A 24768-nucleotide genomic window follows, 5' to 3' on the forward strand; every position below is an offset into this window, starting at 1 on the left:
TGCTATAACTGCTAATAAACAAGCTTAAGGGTCAGTGGTAGATATTAGATTTTCTAACTTTTGTGCAGAAGCAGACTTTTTCCTGTCTTCATGCAAAGTTAAGCTAAATTGAGTTTTTTATACTGTAGTGTATATACTCCATATGTCAAAGTTAAAAAAAAAGAAAACTACATGCCCTTTCAGTTTTATGTATAAGGACAGAAAAGAAATCATCTAAATTAGGTAAATACAAAACATATTCCACTGTGTCATCAAGATGTAGAATCAGTGTGCAGAACCAAGAATATCCTCACTACTTCCATAGGAATTTAGAGGATAAGTAGCAGCCAGATGCTGCTAGTGAAGTGCACTTGATTAATTGATCATCAGCAAGTGTGAGCATGTCTATAAAAGCAGAAGTTTTGGCAGTTTGCTGGAGCATTGAGCTTTATGCCAAGGAGGGAAGAAATTAGCAATGATCTTAGTGAGGCAGTCTACTACCCATCAATCTGGGAAAGGTTAAATGGGCATTTCCAAGTATTAGAAAGTCCATCATTCATTAAAGGTTGTACTTTTTTAAGGACCAGATGATTTTTATTACATCCCAATAGGTAAAACTTTAGAATTAACTGTCTGTCTACCATGCCTGTTATATCATTTAGGTGAATAATGGTGCTAAAAGGTGTGAGATAAACAGTTTCCTAAAGCAACATGACTCTTAGAAAGAAACAGCCAGCAGACACAGGTACGATTAACAAATGCTATATTTCTTGAAAGATTTAGTCAAACAAGACACATGGGCCAATGCAGTATGAGTGCCTATAGACATTGTAGTTCGGCAGTCAAAACTTTATTATATAGCATTTTGTATGCGTGAAAATTCTGTTCATATCCCTTCATCCCTAAAAAAACAAACATAAAAACAAAAAATCTGGAGAAATTTGTCTTGAGTTACAGAGAGTGACGTCAGATTGCCCAGTCTGCTTTTATATATCTATAAAAAGCCCTTATGTAAGCTGAGTAGTCAACGAATTTCACAGCAGACAAATGGTATAGGATACATATAAACACAAGTATTACATAGCAATCCAAGGCAGCCTATTGCTGCCTATTACAAATTATTATGAGACAACGCATTACTTTTTTTTTGTCTTTTTCTTTTTTTTTCTTTTTCTTTTTTTTTTTGCAGATGCAAAAGCTGTACAAGAAACTGCCGAGTCTTCCTTTCACTTTCAGCGAATGTGTTGGCAAAGCACTTGGATACAATGCAATATCATTTAACATTAAATATATGAGTGCATGTGTACCGTACAAGCTTCAAACACATGGCATATAATGTAATTCAGCTGCTTGACGTTACATTGTATGGCATGTGCTAGGTGATTGCGAGGGGCGGGGGCAAGGGGTGCGGCCATGAAATCTGGAAGCACTTCAAAATTTTTCTGTTGGTCAATTATTGAAAAACACCGTACAAAAACGGACAGAAAACAAAGAAACAATTGAACCATACAACATAATCTATATATTGCTCGGGATCGTGGAGCCCAAGTATGTCTACCAGGTTGCATTCAGATAACCTGCCGTAGAATACTTGATGATTCTTTTATAGAGAGGAAGTTTTACAAACAACAGTCAGTTAGCTCTGACTCGAGCGAGCAATGCCACAGTCTGTCGTAATCAGGAGAGATTGAGTAAATTCACTCTAAGCTGATGATCCAAAGCAGTCGCAGGATTCTCACCGTTTTGGATGTTTAAGCATCAGTTAGGTGTACTCAGTTTCTCCTGATTCAAGGCTTTTGGTCCTGCTTCATAACACAAAGTTGGAGACTTTGTGTTTAGGATATAAGTAGCGTTATACCTCTGTGGCTCTTGTGTCTTGTTTCAGGTGTGTGTGGATGTTGGTACATGTATGTTTCTGTTGTCCACAACAGAGGCAAAATTGTGGCTCATTAGAGGATTTTTCCGTCTAGTTAAGTCATTTGCTTGAAGGGAGTCATTAAGGTCCATCCAGCGTTGATGAAAAAACCCATCCTTCACTGCTTGCTGTCCATCGGGAAATTAACACTGAAAGGTGTCATTGTTTTCCAGCACATCAGCAAGATTGCGGCTGTGATGCGGATCTCACAAAATGAACAATTCAAGAAGCAGCCGTTCACAGCGCTCGCTGTCAGCCAATCTCTGCGAGACATGACAGCTAACAAAATCCGAGCAAAGCTTTCAAGTTGCCAGTCTCTTTCACTTTGCTGGTAGCCTGTCCTCAGGCTTTGCTTGTCCTGAAGGACTAACTCTGCTCCTTAATTGCAAATCCTGGAGCCTGTGTTGGCATTCTGTTCAACCTCCGTGTTGTTGGGTAGCACAAGCTTCACGCCCTCTGAGGTCAGCCAGTGAGTACAAGGTCCAGTTCCTGATTTTGTTGTTGTGCAAATCAGAGTAAACACCATCTTTGACTCCCAGCTACAGTCACAAAGCGTTTTTGATAGCTGGTTGCTTGAATGCACAGAGATAAGACCCAGAATGAATGTTTTTAGACCACCCAGACAAGTCAGAATGAAAAACAACCATCGCGATATCGGCTGTGTCCGTACAGCCACGTTTCTCTTTTCTCATCTCATCTCCTTCATTTTTTGTCTCAAGCCCTCTGCACAGCTCATTCTTTCGCTCAGCTCTGCGTCGTTTTTAATACTCGTGCCCTTATTAGCACCCATCCTTAAACTCTGAGGAGGGCTCTAAATAGGCAAACAGAAAGAGAGAGATAAGGATAGGGCGAGGGAGGTTTAGCGCTTATTGCTTCACTGATGCATATTGCTTGTTTACTTGCTGTCATTCCTTATTTGTTCTCAACCCCTTATGCATTCTGACTGATTAGGGAGAGAGCCCACAGAACGGTTTGGTAGGGATTTTAGAGGCCAGAAAGCTTTTCATATGAAGTGACCCACTAAAAAATGTGGCACCTCGAGAAAATAAAAGTCAAAGAGATGGTGAAGCCACGCAAGAGAAGCTGCAATACTGAATACTGTGCAGCGCTGGCGAAAGCATAAGCACAGATGTGTTTGATGCATATTCACAGCATGCATATCCCATTGATGCTTTTGTATTCATGATCCCCATTCTCTGCTGATCCCCTATTACAAAAGCATGCCAGCAGCCCCTAGCACCACTCCAACAGCTTGCCTAACAGGTTTTTCACATCTTGGAGAGGTAAAGTGGAGAAGCCATTGCAGCATTACAAGCGAGCGTTATGCTGCTACTTGATTCTCGCTCGTTAAAGTTTTACCCTGCTGCTCATTTTATTTGCTTGTGCACATTCACAGCTCCAATAAAATTGAGATGCAAATTGGGGAATTTGGCTGACTGACATTTCTGCTGGCAAGTAAAACAAACAAACAAAATCTTCTCAAAAATTTAAATCTGTCTTACATAAAATCCACTTTACTTCTTTAAGCTTGGCATCAGCAAATCTCCAGATATGAATAATATATTGCAAAGCATTTGGTCATTGATGCCACAGCTTGTGTTTGTGGATGCTAGCTTGTGCATGTGCGTATGAATGTAATCGTTTTTGTGTGAGTGCTTGTGCGGTGTGGTGTAGTGAGGATGAATCTGGAGCCTGCCATGCTTTGACTGGCTATGTCATTAATTATAGTTTTCTCCTTGTACATGCTCAAACACACTATGAAGACCCAGTGAGGCTATCACGGTTTACAACAGCTTGCAGCAGTGGGTACCAAACATCAGGGAGAGTGCTTCGTACCCACAGCTCAACCCTTCCTGGATATGGATGCACAAAGGGAGGTCGGGCAGTAGAAGAAAGTCTGCTAGGACACTACAAGTAAGAGAAAGCAAGTGAGATACAGAGTGAAAGAAGAGAGATGGATGGAGAGACAGAAAGGGAGGGAAAGAGAGAATAAATGCCAAATAATGTGCGACTCTGTTAAGCGGTGCTGTTTGATGAGGTTCCACCACCTGCCGGATGCGCTGTAGCATGAGCCAGGCATATGCACTGCGGAATAGCTGGTGTCCCAATGATAACAAATGAAAGTGAATTCAATCAGTGAGTCAGACTGGCTGCTGGATTGGTCTATATTGAGGAGGAGGAATTGGAAATAAGTGGTGCGGCGGTAAGGGATTCTGAAGGCTCAAAGCATTAATGCATTTTTTTTTAATACTTAAGCTTTCAAAAAATTGCTATTTGGCAAACTACTCAAGGAATTCTACTTTAAAAAACAGCATTTCTAGTTACTCCTCTGGAATAGCAATTAGGTAAAGGTACAAAAGGTGCCTTTTATGGTTGGAACTTTTAACATGGGCAAATTTCCATTATTTCCTTGTGTTTAGCTATTGTGCCTGTAAGGGTCATGCCACATTTATGCTAGCTGACATTGTGGCAAGAATTTGGTGAAATCTTCATAAAGGTTTTTCTAAGATTAACTAAAAGTGAAAATAAGAGTTAATGGCTAACTGCACTCATGATAAAGCTGATAAATAACATTTGTTTTGTTTAATGTATTATTTTATTTTAAATGCTATTTTTCGTGGCTAGCAAGCTAGCTAAGAAGACACCACCTATAAATAAGACAAATTAACGATTAGCTGGTGCAGAACTCCTGTGTTCACCAAACATGGAGAGACAGCAAACCAAATTGAAACAAAAAGGGATTTTTTCTAAGATGAAAAGATATAATTTATTTATTAAAATGTAGAATGAGCATCGACGGGTTGTTTACGTTACCACGTATGATTATCAATGGGTATTATTTTCCACTTTTAGTCCTTGGTATAAATCGAGACCTGGCTAATTTTTTATGTCAGTATTCAACAGTTTGAAGCGTTATCTCCCAGAAATCCACCGATTTACGCTGCTGTGTATGCACGTGGAAGCAGTTATTAACTTAGTGTTTGAGCACTTCATTAGGAGGGAGTGAAGTACACTGCAGTGTACCATGTACAATTGGTTTCAGCCTTTCAGAATATGTTAGTTTTGCAGAAATATCTCCATGCATCAAACAGCAGGAAAAAGATTCCTGAATGCATCACATCACTCTCTTCCTACATCCAGAATTATGCTAATCATTAGTGTCTAATTATGAAAATGCATCTTTGCAAATGTACGGCACCAAAAATAACAAAGCGGATTTCTGGGGTCAGAGAAAATCCATGTCTGTACTAATGTGCAGGATTAGCTGACTTTTCTGTGATGCATTTGTGAAATGGAAAGAATTCACTGACTTTGCAATGACATTTCTGGATGATCCCTTTGCCCCTTTTCTAGGTATTGTAACACATCCTCGGCTTCATGTAGAGGTAAAAATATCCACCACGTCACAAGAGACTGTGACTGAAATTTGCTGTTCAACATGCTGCCACGAATAACTAAAGGGCTGGCTTGTTCATTTGCCCAGTTTTTCGGATGGAGGTGGGGTTTTCTGTGGTCTCTTGACACTGCTGGGAACCTTCTATAATTTTTGACAAGTGTGTAGTATGTGCATGTGTGTGCATGCCTCAGATTTTCTCATCTTTCTCATCTCACTTGCACCCTCCCACACTACCCTGCCCTCCACTCTAGTATGAATTGCGAGGCTGATATCTCATTCTTTGGAGGGCTGGAGGGCAATGAGTGCTGACAACACAATGGCATTGTGTCTACTGATGAGAAGCTAGAATCTTGGAGGACACACTCGTCTGCCCTCCTCTCCTGACAGTGTCAGAGTCTGGGCTAGTTTGAGGGGTAAATAGCATGTATGAGTAGAATTTGGACATTTGTACATAATGGAAGGGCACTCCGCACCTGAGCAAATGTCACCGAGGTACAAGGGGCTTGAGAGGAGAGAGCTGTGCCAACTGCCACTCAATTATTTAGAGGTGCTGCTGGGTTCAAAGAGTCACAGCAAATAATCCACTAATCCACCACCTTCACAGCTTATCTGCAACTTATCTGTTTTGCTCCAGTGGTCGTAAAAGTACACAAATATCACTCACATTATTGTTATTCTTGGTAACAATGACAAGGAAAATGCAGAGTTAAAAAAATTCCAGATACGATATTTGCTTGCTCCAGCACACCATTATAACTGAGGATATAAAAGATATTAGAACGTTTCCCCTCAACTGCTCCATTTTTGTCTTCTGTCTGTTCATCAATCCTGCCCCATGTTCACACAGTGACCTCTGTTTTGCTGTTAGTGGCCAGTCCCTTGTGCTTGGGGTGCATATGCGGCGAATGACCGTAGCCCAGCGGCTGCGAGAAGAGCTCGGGTAGCGTTTCAATGCTGAACTGCCTCTTGTTGGAGTAGGCCTGGCGCCGGCTGTTCTGTTGGTGCAGTGTCTGGTGCTGCTGCTGTTGGATAGGGTGATGCTGCTGCCCGCCAAGGCCCATGTGGGAGGCTGCCGGGTGCTGAATGTGGCTCTTACTTGGGTCCCAAGCTTTGAAGGCTGAGCTGGAGGTGAGTGGGTGAGTGTTGGTCTTGGAGATCTTAGGTTTGGGGATCTGGGAGGCGTTGATGGTAATCGCTAAAGGTGCATGGACATCTGGTGGTGGGAGGAAGGGCTTGTCTTTGGGGTGGAAGTTGATAGGCTGGAAGGTGGGAGGAGACTGGCGGTGGGTGTAGTCTACCATTGGGTAGCTCTTGTAGTAGTCTCTTGGAGTTGTGTCTAGATGAAAAGAACAGTACAAGACAAAGAGATGGTTATATTTTGATATTATATCATTACAATGTTACCATAATCAGTTCTATCCGGTCTTTAACTGATGACGTGATGAATCCTGCTTCCGGGTGCAACCAACTCTGCGTTTAATAAGGCTGTTGTGTTTTGTATCTTGTTCTATTTAATCTCAACAAGCCCCTAAAAACAGTCATCACTGTCGGCCTCTCTTGGTTTTAGTAATCCTACAAAACGTCATTGCTGTTTAGTTTTCTGTCTTCATTTATGTCAGAAGTGTGATAGCAAAGCTGTATGTCTTGATTTTTTTTCTGAAATCTCTCAGTCAGAACATGGTATATCATGTTTAGGTGAAAACGAGTGAGCTAGTTTCCTGCTAACTTCTAAATCTGTTAAATTTAATAAATTCTGTTTTCATGGATGCCTGGATGTTAAACTTAATTGTTACACTTGGTAGACAAGCCACATTTTATTACAGATGTTAGAATTTAGACAGTTCTTCAATACTCAGTGATGCTGCAGTGATTGTTTGACTTTGGGACCTGCAGCGGAGTTTGGGCCCAGACACGGGTAATGACATCAGACTTAAAGACCGGATAGTGTTGTACTTAAGCTATCCTAAACATTTGTATCAGGCTGTCCAATTGATCAGTAACGGCAACAAAAGTAAATCAAAGACGGATACATTCATTACTGATCTATACTGTTTACAAGGCGCTTTATTACAGTCACTTCACTGTGTGCAAGAGTGAACATGGAGATATGGAAATGATAAAATTAAACCTGATTGTCATCAAGTTTCTCTTTAGACTCTTTGCAAGGTGATCATCACTATGTAACTGTGCCAATGTAACAACATATAATTCTCCAGTAAATATAGTGATTATACATGTGTTGATATAGATAATTCAAAGTTGGTCCTAACAATGAACTTCATACATCTTTTGATTCTAATTGTCAAATATAGACTGTTTTTAGTTTGATATATGAATGTGGACCCCCACCACCACCAACCACCCCATATATTTTTATATTTTGAGCATTCAAATATTTATTCATTTTTTGCAATTTTTTTTAAAGAAGCTATGGTTTGAAATGTCAGAGAATATCTTTTTATTATCAGTCACCAAATTCCAGATAAATTAACAGGTAAGCCAATAAAAAGAGAGAATTTGTGAGCATTTGTATGATTGCTATTTGCTCTTTGATCCGTGTGCCTGCTGACCATAGATGTAAGGCAGAAGAAACAAATAAAAATACAAGCAACAAACTACGGGGAAAAAGTGGCATGAGCGAGTGCCGAGCAAAAGGAGTGATTTGTAAGGAATAAAAATAGACCGGGTTCAGCATGTCGAGTCAGATTAGTGTGAGCTCTCTGAGTGGAACTCGACTCTGCTGTTTGGTCATCACCACCGCCCCCAACACCACCACCACCACCACCACTTCCCTCATACATGCTCTGCCCTAAAGACACTTACAACCTTGTTTGCTTGGCCCTATTTTATTGGTCCCTTTTCCTGGAGAGAAGAAAATATTTGAAAAATATTCTGCTGTATGATTTTTATGATTTTTCCTTGCCCCTTCACCTTTTCTGACTTCATTGCTGTAAATCAGCCTGTCTCTTAAATTTACATTTCTCTTCCTCGTGACGTAACATCATGCTTTCAGCCCCTGTTGTACCAAGTTAGTCTTGTGCATCTGTTTTTCTCGTTATCCTGTTCCAAAAAGAAACAGGATAATGTCAACAGTCCAGTTAGAGCATGTGTGACGAGTTGAATTTGACAGTGGATGGCTGTGTGTGGGCGTTTGTGGCTGCAGACCCCAAATTTATTGATTTATTTACTGTATGAAGAGTTTAGCCAAGGGCCACTTTTCTGCTCCATAGCTAAATCTGTCAATTTCAATAATATATTCTAGCCAAGATGACTAAAACCATTTCCTTATGTTTGCCTTTCCAGAAAAACACCTAGAGGGCGAGTCTCACATTCACACATGTCAGGAAGCTGTCCAGCACTATCACAGTGCTGTAATTGCTTATTGAACACTTTTGTGCGTCCATTGTGTAACTCTAGGGCACTTCAACAGCAGCTGTTGGCGATGGAGACAGAGTTACAGGAAATTATCTACTCCCTCAGAAAAATTCTCCATGCTGGCTCAAGGATTTAAGCAGGTTCTAGCATTTCTCAGTGCACCATCAAGTATTCCAACAGCACTACAGCCATTTTCAGTCTGTTAATTCTGTAGAGGCACAGAAAATACTTCAGGAAAAAGAAATGAGTAAAGGACAGGCACTGGGGGGTATTTATAACAAATGATTAGCAGAAGATTTCTGCTTTTATTTAACTCTGGCATGATACAGATGAGGATTAGTCTGGATTTCTGTGTCTCTGTCTGCAAATATGCACAAGTGAGGATTGTATGTGTGGATTCACACACTTAGCTCAATAATTTGTTGGACCAAGAAAAATTTTCTATAGTTTTGCCTGTGCAAGCCACCAGGGCATTTTAAATAAGTCAAATATTTCTTTGAAGTGAAGACTTTCAGCTTTAATTCAGAAGTTTTTTTTCAAAAAAATGTTGCAGTTAACTCTTTAGAAACTGCAGCCACTTTTATACACAGTCCCATATTTCCAGAGGTTCCCCTGAGATGCTCTGCCAGACTTTTACTGAAGCCACCTTCAGTTACTGCCTGTTTGTAGGTCTATCTATATTCAATTTCATAATTAATTAAAGCTGCAGGCAGCCACGAGAGGGCCCTTGCACCATGGTGCGGTCCAGCCATGCCGAACATCTCCTATGCCCACTGTTTGGGAATTGAGTATCCCAGTTAACCATATGTCACACTGATATATGTCATGTGTGGAACAACCTATTAAACTTTCATCTAGATTGGATGATTATAGCCTACTGAATATTTCCTCCTTCCACTAGGTGGCATTCTAACTATTGCTGACAAATGGCATGTCAACCTGTTCAGGTCCAGACTCTGATCATGTCTGTCAAGTCTGGTAGAGTATGAACAGTTTGTCTTTGAATTATAACAGTTTCCTGCTTCATGGCGAATGATTGATTACGGCTTTCCAGGACAAATTTGAGGTTGTTGTGGTCATCCGCCTTGAAACAGCATCTCAAAGTGTAAAACATGACATTTCCTGTTCCCACTAAGTGGCGCTGTGACCATTGTCAAATATTGCAGTTAAAGAGAAGTGTGGTCCAGATTGGACCATGTATGTGTTAATAAGAACAAGTAAAACAATTTTGGCAAATGACCAAAATTTGCTCTGGTGCCACGGCCACGCCCTTTGACGAAGCTTCTGGTGCTTCTATCAGCAGTCATATCTTACATAAACGCTGCTGACGCGGTTCCACTGGCAGCCATACATACCCATGCCATAACACTACCTCCACCACGCTAGACAGGTGATGTGATTGGATAATTAGCCGTTTCTTTCCTTATCCAGACTTTTCCCTACTCATCATTCATCTTGGTTTCACCTGTCCAAAGAAAATTATTCCAGGACTATGCAGGCTCTTTTAGAAGTCTAATCTTGTCTTCCTGTTTGAATGTAACCAGTTATAAACCCTCTGTATTTACATTCACGAGGGCGTCTCTTGATTGTAGATTTTAAAAATGACACGCCTCCTTGAATACTCCATTTCTTGATTCTTGATTATAATCACAGTATCCCTGCCCTTGGTATAAAACACTTCAGCATGAGGCTAGCAGAATTTGACAGATACACTGATTCAAATGTTGCACACAAAGGGGAAAATACTGGCACACAATGAATTAAACACACCCTTGCTTCTCACAACAACTGCTGTTACTGTCCATTTGAGTGTTTCCACACATGTTGCCAGAAGAAGCACCTGACAGCAGGGTCCTCTGTGGCAGTATTACCCACTATCTTGTCCGTTCCACACTCTCTCCATCTGCTCTCTCTCTCTTTCTCATCCGCTTGTTTCCCGTTCTCTGTTTCATTTATTCCACACTCTCCAACAACATAAGCTTTTGCTCTCTATCCAGTGGCAGCTTGAAGTGATGCCCATGGGCCCAATCTGGGCCACTGCATTATAACTGCATAAATTGGAGCCTCCAAATGATTTCAGTTTGACAATGTGCTGCATTTTGTGAGGTCTATTTCAATGTCGTTTCATTATGTTTACACAGTTATTTCTGCTTCATAAAGGGCTTATTAACATATTGACATTGTGGGAATGAAAGATCTGAGATCCAGTTATTTCTAGACACACACACATATTTCCACTATGCAATTCATAATTTTAAAGCTCATTTTAAAAGAACCCCACTAAGCACACATGCCAGAATAAAGGGATATTTCACCCTAAAGTCACATGCATCTAGTTTTCCTCTAGCTTGTGGTTCTATTCATGAATATAGAGAGCTTTGCCTAGTTTTTGGAGATATAAGCTTTAGAGATGTCTTCTCTCTGATATAATAGAGCTCAATTGTGTTTGCTTTTTGTTACTAAAACAAATAATATATATATATATATATATATATATATATATATATATATATATATATATATATATATATATATATATATATATATATATATATATATATATATATATATAAGATAAGATAAGATAAGATAACCTTTATATATATATATATAAAACAACTCTGCAGTGCTGTCTTTATCCAGTAGGGATGACCCCATAACACAACCAACCAACAAACCAACCAAACTTATCTAAAACCTAAACCTAGAAATGTTATTGTGAGCATTTTTGCATAGGGTGAGGTTTAGGATGGGGGTGTTTTGCTACCTGTAGCACAAACCTCTTGTCAAAGTCAGATGGATGATTCAGATAATTATTGTGTGGTGTGGTTGGCAGGGTAAAAGAGACATGATGGAGTTTCTGCATGAAACTTCTCACCACAAGGTTTGTGAGGGTTATGACATCATATTACAATGCTGCTAAGTTTATAAGCTTACCTGTGGAGTAAATACTCCAAGCACTACAAAGCAAGTGCCATTTAGATCAGTTACACAGAAAAAGGGGCAGATATGGTAGGTATCTGCAAAATTAGGCAACTCACACCAAAATAATCTACCTGGATAAATAGTAATACAAGTGTATTGAAAAATGCCACAGTTTCATTTTGGGGTGACATTTCCCTGGAGATTTGTCGGCTGCACATCCATGATGTTAATCTTAATTCCCAACACATTCCAAAGATGCTTTGTTGGATTGAGATCTGGTGACTGTGGAGGCCATTTGAGTACAGAGAACTCAGTGTCATGTTCAAGAAAACAGTTTGAGATTATTTGAACTTTGTGACATGGTGTGCTATCCTGGTGGAAGAAGATGGGTACACTGTCAATATAAAGGGATGGACACGGTCAGCAACAATGCTCAGGTAGTCTGTGGCACTTATACAAGTTCAGTTAGTATTAAGAGGCCCAAAGCGTGCCAAGAAAATATCCCCCTTCACCATTAAACCACCACCACCCTGAACTGTTCACAGATGGTTGGATGGATTCATGCTTCTGCCCATCTAAGTGTTACAGCAAGAACAAAAATTTTGTTGTGCCCATCCAAACTGTAGCCTCAGTAGAGCCTGTGGTCTTCTGCTGCTCTAGCCAATCTGCTTCATGGTTTGATGAGTTGCCTTGCATTAAATGAACTATTTAAACAATGTAACTATTTAAACGCTCATATTTTTTTTAATAGTTTTTTAATAACATAACGTCAAATGGAAATATTATGCTTGTCCCTTTTCACCATGTAAGTTACATTTCAGTTCACTGACAGAGTTGGTAATTCTGGCTGTCCAAAGCAGTGTTCTGTAGATTTTAAGCAATACTTTCCTTAAGAGTATTCAGCTTTTAATTATTTAACACCAGGAAAGTCCAGCAGAGCTGAGGTGGTAAAACTGACTAAGCTACAAGAAAGAAAAAATCCCCCTGCAGAACATCATAGCTCAGAAGTTCCATTTGTTTTTAATCAGAAGGTTTCACCTTCATAGAAAAATTGCTGAAGAAAATGTTAATAACTCGATTGCTATGCTTTTCCTCATTAGTCTCTACAGGTTGTTCACTAATCGCTGCCTGTAGAGAAATTGCATCCTGAAGTGCAAAATGTAAAAAAAAAAGCTAAACCAGAGGAGCTGATTCATCTTCAAAGTCATACTTTGAGATCCCTCCAGTTCATGTGTCTAAAAATTCACAAAAACTTTTTTTCATTATTATTTACATTATGTATCCTGAAGCATATACTGAAAATTTCAACAACCACAAAGAGACAAAAAAAAATCCAAATTGTAATCTTATGCTGTTCTTCTCAGAAAGCAGATTTTCCTGTTTCCACCCTAATTCTGCATTCACTGGATAATAAATTCATTCCAGTTTATACAAGTGTTGTAACTTGCATATCAAAACAAAATTCAGATTGACAGCATTTTGTCTGTACTCCCCTTTAGAGCTGCAGGATTGTTAAAATGTAATTAAAAACTTCAGGCAGTCTTGGCCTGCAGTTTGGAGACCGAGTGGTTTGGCAAACAGTCCTTCACAGCCTCTTTGAGAAAATCCCTCCACCTTCTGTCTTGTGTTTTTTTCCCTTGCTGTAAACCTGACTCTCACTGGTCACTGACTTGGATTTAGCTCTGTCAGTCACACATAGGTTTGTAATTGTTTATATTTTCAGACTGCTTACTGAGGTTATTAATTCAAAACAAAAAAATCCTTGCCTTCACACTCGATTCTGAGCATCTCCTCTACATGTTCATCTGGTCTGTGTCCAATCATGTTCTCCCTCTCTCACCTTTAGCATCTTTGTCCCATGCTCTCACTGCCAGTCCACCCTTACTTCCTCCAGTACTTTAATTAAGTTATCAGAGCTGCTTGATCCTCAGTCCTGCTGCTACACCTGGCAACGGTTTGACGTCATAGAGTTTCCTGACCTCTTTGACATGTTTCACTCTTTCACACAAATTTTAAAATCTAAATTTTTCCCTTTTTTTTTTTTTTTTTTACATCATCCTTTGTGTCTTGCTTTGCAGGAGAAATTTTAAAAAGCAAAAGTGAGGTTTTCCCTGCTGCAGTAAGTCCTAGTGTGTTAATAAAGATTTCAAAGCAGCTTAGTTCAGATACATGCTGTTTCACCTGGCTGATGGTCAGCTGTCCCGTCCAAATTGTTGGGTGTCCTAGCTATGACTTTGTCCACACAGGAAGGATCTCTGGACCCACTGGCTTGTTTATTGCACAGTAAGAGAAGTGATAAGCATGTGTGAAAAGATGATTGGTCTGAGTACATGTACTGCATAGCACTGTGCAAAAGTCTCGAGCTTGTATCTCAAGCCACTTTGTCACTAGCAGCAACAGAGGCTATAGTTCCCATTTCTTTGGTTGGTCTATGAAAAACACCAAAGATAACAGTTTGACAGGCATAAATAAGTATCTTTATACCAACAAGGTGATACCCACACAGCTATTAGGCAGAACTTGGCAGATCTTGGCCTGGTGGCAGTGTGTCCTTAAAACAACTGAGGGAATTGAATCATTGGAAGACAAAATAAATAGTTGCAGGTCTTTAAAAAGTATCTACAGCAGATGGATTTGAAAATCATGTGCTTAGGAAATAGGAAAAAAATGAGCAAAGACCTGACACCAGACCTGAGAGATGGAGTTTATTGTTCACTGTAGCCTCATCAAAAATGATCTCAGTGGATGTGTGGCTGTCAAGAAGCGATCCTTAAGGAAGGAAAACAGAAAAGATGAGGTATGCCAAATTACGCAAGAACTGTCAGTGGTCAGAACATCAGTGGTTACAGGTCTGATGGGGTGACGAATCTAAATTTGAAATTTTTGGTTCAAATCTTTGTCAGTACATATAGAGGAGGTCAGGAAAGAGGCAGCGAGTGTCTAGAGCCATAAATAAAACACGGGGGAGGCTCTGTCGTGGTTTGGGGCTGCATCTCAGGCAGTCATGTTGGGGCGACAGAACGTGTAAACACAGAAAAGCACCATCAGATTTTGATCCACTATGCAATACCATCTGGAAAGCTTCTGATTGGCATAGGCTTCATTTTTTAGCACTGATCCCAAACACACTGCCAATGCAGTAAAAACATACCTGGATAGAAAAACACACAATGTTACACTGTCAGTCATGGATTGGCCTCCCCAGAGCCCGGACATCAACATCACTGAAGCAGTGTGGGATCATTTTAAAAAGAACAGAATGAAAAGGAAGCAAAATCCAAAGAAGAGCTTTGAAAGTCCTTCAAGAAGTCTGGAGAACTATTCCTGAAGACTACTTAAAGAAATGACAAGAAATAGAGAACTCTAAGAGAACAAGCTTCTGAAAGTGAAACAGCACAAGCTGATAGGATTGTTTTTTGTGCGGTATGAAGAATAAAATAAGGAGGAAACAGTTAGCCTGGCTTTGTCCGAATAAAACACAATCTGCTGACCAGCAGCTCTTAAGTTGAGCTTCGCTGAAAGACATGAATCTCATTAGATTGTTGCAAGAAAACAAAAAATCATATTTCCATATTTGTCAAATTATTCATTCACAAATTATGCGCCACATCCAGTGATTGTAGAGGAATGATTTGAAAAGAAACAAATTGCTCGAAATGTTCTGACACAATGTGATGATGAGAGCATTATAACATATGCAAGTCTTTCACACACAGTTTTCATATCTCACATGAGTGCTGTCACAGAAACAGATTTATTTTTAAAGCAGATGTGCTCACAGAGCTTTTGGAGAAGATATAGAGGGCATTGTCAGAGGTCATAGGTTGTTCGTGTGTTGTGCAAGCTTTTAGGTACATAGTTACAGAGCGTAGATGATCAGCATCGCTGATGACAAAAAGCAGAGCACTCTAAAACTGTGCGTGTGTGTGTGTGTGTGTGTGTGTGTGTGTGTGTGAGACAGAAATAAAGCAGTTACAAAACAGAGAAGAGCCTATGGGTCATCAAACAGAGTCTTAACTCAATACCTAGACATCGAGTGAGAGAGGAGGTTATTGCACCTCCGTCTGTGAAGGATGTGATACTTTGAAGTATTTTTCAGGGAAATGTGGCCGACGCTCATTGACGAGTGGATAGGGGATTGCTGCTGCTGCAGTCGGCCTTTGTTTCCCAGTCACTGAGCAGAATAATGAGATGAGATTGTCTCATTCTTGCTCTTTTTCTCTTCAGTCATTTTCCACAGTCACACCACATTTTGCTGGCCTCAGTTTTTGCCAGCTTAGTGTCCTAATTCTATGTGTTTAATATAAACTATCAACTTTTTCTTCATTCTTGAAAACAATAGTCAGCACCACGTGGCCTCTGCTGCAAGGAATCACTTAAATTACTTGATGGCTGCAATACAAATCTTGTAATGTTAAGTAAAGAAATTAAATATTTCTCTCTTTTTGAAAGCAACATTTTAGCTCCTAAAATTGCTGTTGACTGAACTGACAAATAAATGTACCTTAGTTTAACAGCAGGCCCAGTTTTGGGAATTCTGTGTGAAAGTTTGGAGTCAGGTGTCTTATTTCAGCCTTACCAACAGACACATTATTACAGACAACTACTGTCTGTGTATATGCATATGTTGGCAAGACTACAGCCACTATGTATTATTCACATTTTCGACACTCTTGTAGTGTTACCCGAGACAGAATTACCTTTACTGAACAAATGTTCAGACTTCACTTTGAACATTAGTTGTGTAAGTTTCCAAGGTTGGACTGATTAGATTAGATCTAGTCCGAAGGGTTTAATTGTCTTCTGTTCAGCAAGTGATGACGCTAAAAGCTGCAGTTGTGAACCTGGCTTAGTTGTTCGTTTAATGTTTTATCAATCTGCCTATTTGTTGCTAACAGGTAGCCTAACGTTGGACTATTGGTTATCCCAAGAATAAACTTCAACAGTGTTGCCCTGACTCAAAGAGTGCAACACTGTTGAAGTTATTTTGTATGAATAGTGCATGTAGAGTGAAAGGTCTGCGTTTCTAGTTTGCTTTTGTCTGGGGATTAGGTGACTGCGTAGCCAGATATGGCTAACAACAGAGCAGTGTGGCTGCCATGATGCCTAAAATCGCGTACATGCTGGAAGTCACACATGACTTCAAAGCTAACAGTTGATCAAGTTGCAGGGCTTCAGTTGCCTAGGTGACCCTCTAATATATTTACTAGAAGGTCATATGTCAATTAATGGTATTCTTAATTCTGATTGGTAGTCTCTTCAGTCACTCACTTGAAAGTTTATTGCAGGTCCCGCCCACGTCAATTCAAATCACTCCCAGTATATGTATCTAAACAACACAACAACCAATCACAGTAGATCCTCCCACCAGCTGATCCAATCTAGAACCAGCAGTGTGAGGCGGAATGAGGTTTGCCTCTGTGGAAGAGGCATTATTCCAAATGTTTTATAAGTAATAATCAGTTCAAATCTGCAGCCAGTGATGGCAAAATCATTTAATTCGTTTATTTTGATTTCCTAAACACTGAAAACTTGCATAATGATACCAGTCAATCCGTTGCCACATTTTTTAGTTACTTTAATCCACACATTAACTACTGCAATAACATCTGCGTTTACATGTCAATAAACAATGCATGCACATGTGCCAAGCTGCTGTTCCTCATCTTTGTCACAGTGTCCTTATCTGTCTGAAGTGATCACATGAAGAAGGTGCGTTTGTGCACGTTTGTGTGCGGGTTCGTGTTTGCATCTACACGTTTACACTTCCCTCCCTCAAGTGTGCATTTGCATTTGGATGAACAACATCCTGCGTGTGTACGAGTGTGCGATATCTTGGTTTATTCATGCTTTTTCACAGGGCAAGCTTGAGGCGTGAACTAGATGCTTCACCCTGCTGCTGGCCACACTCTACTGTCACTCAGCCAGTCTCTGTCGTGTGTGCACGCGTATGTTACAGCTTTGGTTTTATAATGTGAACCAGCTGAGTTACCATTCCACTACAAGTACAAGTACATCATCATTACTGGTTTTACCAGTCTCACACTGCTGAGTTATGATCAGTATTTCCAGGAAGGACCTGCCAGTATTATACTGGTTGAACTCACCCATTGCACACAGCGCGCTTGCTGTCTTCTTTAATTTAACTGACTTTTATGTTTTGTCTCTGTACATCCAGCATGCATATTGATGGGTTTTCCACTGGTTTTTGCTGTATATTTGGACAAGTTATGTGCGTTATGTGTGTATTATTGATGACAACGCAAACCAACCCAAGCTTTGCTATCAGCCTTGTGTGCGCATCTGTGCACCTTGCTTCTAATCTCCTGCTCGGCAGTGACAGCTTCTCGGCATAATGTGTCTAATATTTAGCTGCAGAGACCAAAATGAAAGTTTAAACTGGATGATGCTATGGTGCATGAAAGAGCCTTGCTAACATTGTTTTCCTCAAAAACTCAATAGAAGAAAGTAGCTTCTTCAATTTCTGTTGCAGCTCTGATTTATGCATCATGGTGGTGAGGATATTGTGGTAATTTTTTTCATTTTTTTTAGCCAATTTTCTTCTCTTGTGTAAGTGCCTGCAGTATGTTTCCAACATTAAATCCTTGTAATATCAAACTGGTAGAACAATATCTGAGAACGGGTGATTATTTAAATCATGGTGGTGGGCTCATATGTTCATAATATTTACATCACAGCTGCTGTAATCTGGTGTAACAGGGTAAATTTAGACTCTACCACAGCACTCAAACATGATTCATAACTCAGAATATCTGGATAAGAGTCAGACTCATACAAAACCTCCCATTATTTTTAAGAGTTACTTGATCTACTGCCGTACACATTTGGCTTCGATGACCTTTGTACAGTAAGTCTGTGTTCTGCAAGTGACTTGTTATGTGCCCACCAGTAGCTGCATCCATGAGTAAGCATGCAAACATGCAAACATACAGCTGTAAACATGTATGCATGTAGTCAGGGTAGGTATGTGTTACTCACCCACAGCCTTGAGTGAGGCGTACTTGTTGAAGCCAATTCCCAGGTTGTTGTGAGGGTGAGACAAAGCCATGGCTGGACCCAGAGGAGATAAAGCTGCATTGTTTAAATGGTTGTGATCTATGAAAGACAGAGAGAGAAGCAAATATCAAACAAATATCTAAAAGTTGATCAAAGAAAATGCTAATTGGGAGAATATTCTCAAGAGGAATAAGAGCTTTAAACCATACAAAGAGAGAAAAGCAGCTCTCCTCTCTATAACGCTGGCCTTATTTGGCTGACTTTGTTTTTTATGAATGGATGGGGATGATTTTTAAATGTTTTTTTGTGTTTCCATTTCCAGAAAGTGATGCAAAAGCTCTTTAAGCTCTTTAGTCGGGAATGCAAGAAGTGATTAGCTGCGGGCATGATTTGTGCATTTCTTTCAGCCCACATTACAAAATGTCCTTTTTCTGCTCAAAATAACAAATATATTCAAAAAGCTGTTTTTTAATTTTATTTATTTTTTGTTATTTTTACATCTGCCGGTTGATCACCAGGGGGTCCTTTGTCCCTCCTTGGGGGGATACTCCCACTGGGTTTAAATCTGGGACTCTCGGCCATTTGACCTTAGAACTGAAGAAGCTTCTCGGATGAGAGGTGAAACGTCTTCAAGCAACTTAAAGAAGTCCAGACGCTTTTCTTTGCAAACTCCTTTGACCACAAGACACGAGAAAACCTACTTATCATAGGCCTCCTGTTTGAGTGAAAACATGGACAGCTGACAAGGAAATTGAGCACTCAAAACTCAAGCTGAATTACACAAACACACCTTGCAGAAAAGTTGACAGATTTGTTTACAGCGCTGAAAATCATATGAACTTGCACATTCACAGCTGCATCGCTATCGGCTAACTGAAAATGCCCGCTCACAGTCCTGCAGGCGTACAGCTAAGCATTCAACTGTAACTTGACAGCTACTCAGCTGAGACACTCATCACCCAACCACAACCTCCATATTATTTATTTTTGGTATTTTTTATGACGATTGAATGGTCGTGTATATTTTCATTTAACCCTTATGGCTGCTTCAAATTTTCACCCTTTCAACACGCACAAAATCTGCCATAAAAAATCATTCTTTTCTTCTTTTTTTACTTAATGAACTTGAGCTCTTATAAAATGATCAAAACATTCAGGATTTTAACTCTTTAAATGCAAGTTTAATTACTCATTATTTTAAAAAACAACAAAACAGAAAAAATGATTTCCCATATTATAAATAGTCGGGGGATGGGGCATCGGTGGTGATTAGAGTCTTGGACATGTCAAATATCAGCAAAAACTGATTTGATTGAATTAGTAGTTTTTTTTGTGTAGTGCCAGATACTCCCTCCTGACACCTTCATGGCCAGAAATGCCTCATTCACTTCCACTGAAACCACATGTTTTAATCTCTAGACAACTGCAGTATAAACCATTCGTCTTATTAGTCTTATCCCCCCTTTGCATTATGGGAGTGCAAGGAGGGAAGTGGAGGAGAAAAGATCAGCAGCATAATTAAGAGATGGTTCAGCATCACCTGATCTTGCTCTAACTATAAACTTTATAAAAAAAAAAAACAAAACGTTGTGAACCACAATTAAACCAGCAATCAGAGCCCTCTGTTAGGATAATATAATACTATTAGGTCTTTAAGATATGTTGGCACCTGATTATTCAAGACCTCGTATATGAGAAGGATTTTTAAATTCAATTCTGGATTTAGCAGGAAGCCACTAAAGAGAAGCTAAGATGAGAGAAATATGATCTCCCGGGTCCCTGTTGTACTCTTGCTGCAGCATTTTAGATTAACTTCTCAGGGAGCTTTTAGAAATGGCTGATAGCAAGAAATTACAATACTTCAGCCTGTAAGTAACAAAGGCACAAACTAGTAATTTGGCATCACTCTGAGACTCTATTTCTAATTATAGTGATGCTACACAGAAGAAAGGATGCAGTCCATGATATGTGCATGTTGAAGGACATATTCTGGTCATTTCTCACAGTTTCACTGGAGGCCAAGCTAATGGCATCCAGGGTAAATATTGTTTAGATATCATGTTTCGTATGATTTTACAGCCACGTACAATAACCTGAATAAGTCTGAATTTAAAGGTAGAAAATTGACTTCTTGTTTTATGTTGAAGGTTAGTTTCTCATGTGGTTTTTGGTGTTTTTGCTTCCTGTGTTAGTGTCTGATTGAATCCACCTGTACCTTGTGACCCTCATCTCTCCAGTGTTCACTCTGTGACTATTCATTCTATATCAGGTCTTTGTCATTAATTCCTCCTGTTCCCGAGTTATCCTGGGTTTTGACATTTCTTGTTATTAAAAAATAATCTTAGAGGAAAATGAGTTACAGAATCCCAACTCTAATCACCAAAAGTACTTGTTTCTGCAATTAATCACTGGAATCAATGGAATACATTGATTCAAGCAACTGCACTCATCTTTGACAATAACAACACAGCATCTCAAAGACTCTGCAAGCCTTCTGGAGAAACAAGGTCAGGCCAGGATTACCTCCCTTCTTCGAAAGTGTCATCTTTCCAGAAGTACAAAACTTAGCTAAAACTGTTTCCCGAAGAGGATGACGCACACACACACACGCACACACACACCTGACTCCCGCATCCACCAGCCCCACAATAGCTGAAACGCATCGATGGGAATCAAGCGAGGGGGAAACAGGAGAGCGAGCCGGAGAGCGCGGGAGACGCAGGGAGAGAAACCAGAGAGCGAGGGATGTGACACCAGCGCTGACTGATTGAATTAGAAATAGATCTTCACTTCCCCTTGTAATTGATATGCAGTAATGACACGCTGTGTAGCACGGAGTGCAGGGAAGCCCAGTCGTGTGTATGCGTGTGTAGCTGTGTGTGTATGTAAAATGTCTTGTGTGAACCACATATGCCGCCTCTCTCATCACTCATTCGCCTACCTAGAGTTAAAAGGAGCGCAGCCATCAATCAACCGATAAACAAATACCCACCTACAGTTAAAACTCCTTTACTTATTTAATTTATGCAGGAATTGTGAGCGATTGCACAACATTCAAAGCAATAGCTCCTGCTCTTTAAGTGCCCTACATTTGGATCCCTTGTTCTCAAGCACTCCTTTTGTGAACCAACAACAGTGGAAATAATGAGAGGGTCAGACAGAAAGACAGGGAGTTGAAGGCAGACACAGCTAATTGATGGAAAGATCCCTGGCCACTCTCCAGTTTGACCACAGGGCTGTTCCCGGCCACCAGAAAGAGAGTGAAAGAGTGAGACAAAGAGTTTTTTTTGAAAGATTTTGTTGTGTTACCCCTGCATAACATGTAACAGTGCGCATACTAGTTTTGTCCTTTTTCTGCTCAGTGAGTTTTTAGCATCCTCCTTCGGCAACGTTATGACAGACATGGTAATATACTGAGGCACAGGACAGAGCGCGAAATGTGGGATACGGGTAAGACGAGTTTAGCTTAGCGTTAGTGTTAGTATTCTCAAATAGTTTTTGATACATGTGTTTATATTTAGAGCGAGATTTATGAACATGTTGGTCCTTAGAGATGGTGAATAGCTGCTGCCCTGACTGGAGTGAAAAGCCATTTGCCCTTCAGTGATAAGGAAGGGCACGAAAACAACATGTCGCACATTACAAATGACATTTCAAAAAGCACTTCAGGAGCGTTGCCATTGCTTAACTATTAGACCCATATACAGAGTTTATACAATTTTTCAGTGTATCTGCATCCGTGCAATGCAGTGGATTTCTTTCCTTTCTTTTTTTCTCTCTTGCACATTTTTCACCAAAAGAAACAGTGAAGATAAGTAATAAGTAATAGTGAGCAAAAGCAAAAGCAGCAGAGCCTTTTAAAGGCTGTAAAAGCCGGGTCCATATTATCCACAGTGCCACACCTTTTCTATCACGCCTCCAGTTTTATGTCATAACTTTAACAATATGTTAAAACCCACAGCCAAACAGTGTCACACTGCTATAGTAAAAATCTTCTTGTAATAAAAGGGTTTACAGAAGTGGTCTATAAATAAACATTATTAGCCTTATTAAAATGATTAAAGCGAATCTAACATTGTAGCTTAACTCACTTTGGATTAGCTGTGTCCTCATTTTAAGCATTGCTTCATTGTTGGCCTTTAGAATAATTGTTAATTAATTTTGCATCAGTCGCAGATGCTTAATACCTTACTAAAAGCAGGAGTTAAACTGGTTAATTGAACAGGAAGAAAAAATATGAGGGGGCAGTCGCAGGAGGGTGAACATCATTTTCAGTCTGACAATCACTGGTAATTTTTTAAAACCCAGCCTTGGAAATCAAGGTTGTCGACATTTACATAGCACACAGGAAGCAGCACAGTAAAAAAGACAAAAAAACAAACAAAGAAAAGTATCTAATGCTTGTTTTATGCTACTCTTGTTATGTCTGTTCATGCTATTGTGCAGCCCTCAAACAACCTAACTCACAGCTCAGCTGTGGGTAAGTTTGTGGGTAATGCTGATTGGCTGACAAAAAGGGGAGGGCGTGACAGGCAGCATGAAAAGTACAGTCAGTGGCTGCAGTGCACACTTTTCATGGCTGATACACAAACAACAGCACAAACAAGAGTAGCCCACAGACAGGCTGTACCACATACTTTGGACACTGGTCATAGCTGTTGTTGTAGCATGGTAAAATATAGCAGATGTTCTAGTGGCTAACTAGACTTTAGGTGCTAAAATAATCATGTGACATAGCAAAAGCTCATGCTTTAGCTAGCTGCATCCACCTTGATGTAGTTTCCACCCTCAGTTGCATAACTTGCTGCCCAAAAAGATTTCTCGCATGATGTTGTGCCCACATTGTCCGATCGCCACGTATATGAGTTGTTATGAGGGAAAAATATGTATTTCCTGAGTTGTTAACTAAGTGAAACCATTCGCAGAGGTCGTTGCTCCCAAATCCTTGTTGTGAGTAGTTGTTTACATTGAAGACAACAACTGTTGTCTGCTAACACCCAGTAACAAACCACAGAGTGGCAGCGAAACTTGAAAAACTGCAACACCTTCAGAGTAAAAACTCCCACGACTGCTCGATAACCGGTCAGCAAATACCTGTTTTTTTTCAATAATTGGTGGTTACCAGGCGATCACCAACTGGTCTCTATGGTCTCTTTTGTCCTATTTTGTTTTACTTTTAAGAAAAATTACGCATTTTGTATTTTTTCAGTCGTTTTTTAATATTTTCTATCCTGTAATATGCACGGCATGTTGGTTGTTCTAAAATGTGCTTGATAAATAAACTTGAATTGATTTCATCAGCTGTTTGATTTGATCAAACATGTTGTCAACATGTAGTGCAGCTCAGTTCTCTGAGCATATAACTCCTTACAGATCCTCCTTCACATGTTTCTTTGAGTTTATGTTTTTCCACGGAGGTAAAGAGAGAGATTTTAAGAGAAGTCACAGGAGGATTTTCTTTTTTTTTGATTATTCATCTGCAACCCCCGTGTTCTCCCTTTCTCTTGGTGTTTGCTTGTGTTCTTCCTGTTAGGTTATGTGGCCCTAGGGCATATTTCTTGTTTTTTCTCAGTCACTGCATTTTAAAATATTTTTTGGACATCACTTGCTCCATCCAGTTCCTGGGATCCACCTGACACATTTTTAAACTGAGTTGCTTTTGAGGGTTTTTCCCCTCTCTCTCTATAATCTGTCTGTTTCTGTAAGTGTCCTGTGTTTGCATCATCCCTCTTTATTCACCTTTTTTCAAACAAAAATATTTCTGCTATCCTTTCATTTTCACATTTATGAAATATCAGGTTTCTAGTCTGTTTTCATTAATGATTTAGGAAATGTTACCCCTCAGCCGTCGCAATACGATTCATACCGCCGCAAAAAAAAGTGTGAGAGAGATTGAAAAGGAACAAATTATTTCCTGCAGTTTGTATTCGTGAATAAATTCTCTCTGAATGTCCCACATTTCCTCTGCATGTGTGTTCACGAGGCTGCGCGCGGTTTTTGATGTACTGTAGTATGGAGGCCTCGGAGGAAAAGCGCTGATAAGAATTCAAATTTATGTTTATTAAATGGAAGCAGAGAAGAAAATGAGGACTTTACCATACATGAATGTAATTCACAATGTGTAGAGGCGAAAACTGAAAGTGACGAAATGTTTGTGGAC

At 39.8% G+C, this 24768-nt stretch overlaps 1 protein-coding gene across 1 annotated transcript; it reads right to left on the bottom strand.

Moving 5' to 3' along the window:
* Nucleotides 1-750: 750 nt before the first annotated feature.
* Nucleotides 751-23423, bottom strand: LOC120439770 (protein shisa-8-like). Its single transcript, XM_039610787.1, has 3 exons — nucleotides 23378-23423; nucleotides 18591-18707; nucleotides 751-6627 (listed from the first exon to the last, which is right to left on the bottom strand). The coding sequence occupies exons 2-3, from the start codon at nucleotides 18658-18660 to the stop codon at nucleotides 6131-6133; spliced, it is 567 nt and encodes a 188-aa protein (XP_039466721.1). The 5' UTR covers nucleotides 18661-18707; nucleotides 23378-23423; the 3' UTR covers nucleotides 751-6130.
* Between the last annotated feature and the right edge of the window lie 1345 nt (nucleotides 23424-24768).

This window comes from Oreochromis aureus, linkage group 4 (genome assembly GCF_013358895.1).
Source record: "Oreochromis aureus strain Israel breed Guangdong linkage group 4, ZZ_aureus, whole genome shotgun sequence".
NCBI classification, from domain to species: domain Eukaryota; kingdom Metazoa; phylum Chordata; class Actinopteri; order Cichliformes; family Cichlidae; genus Oreochromis; species Oreochromis aureus.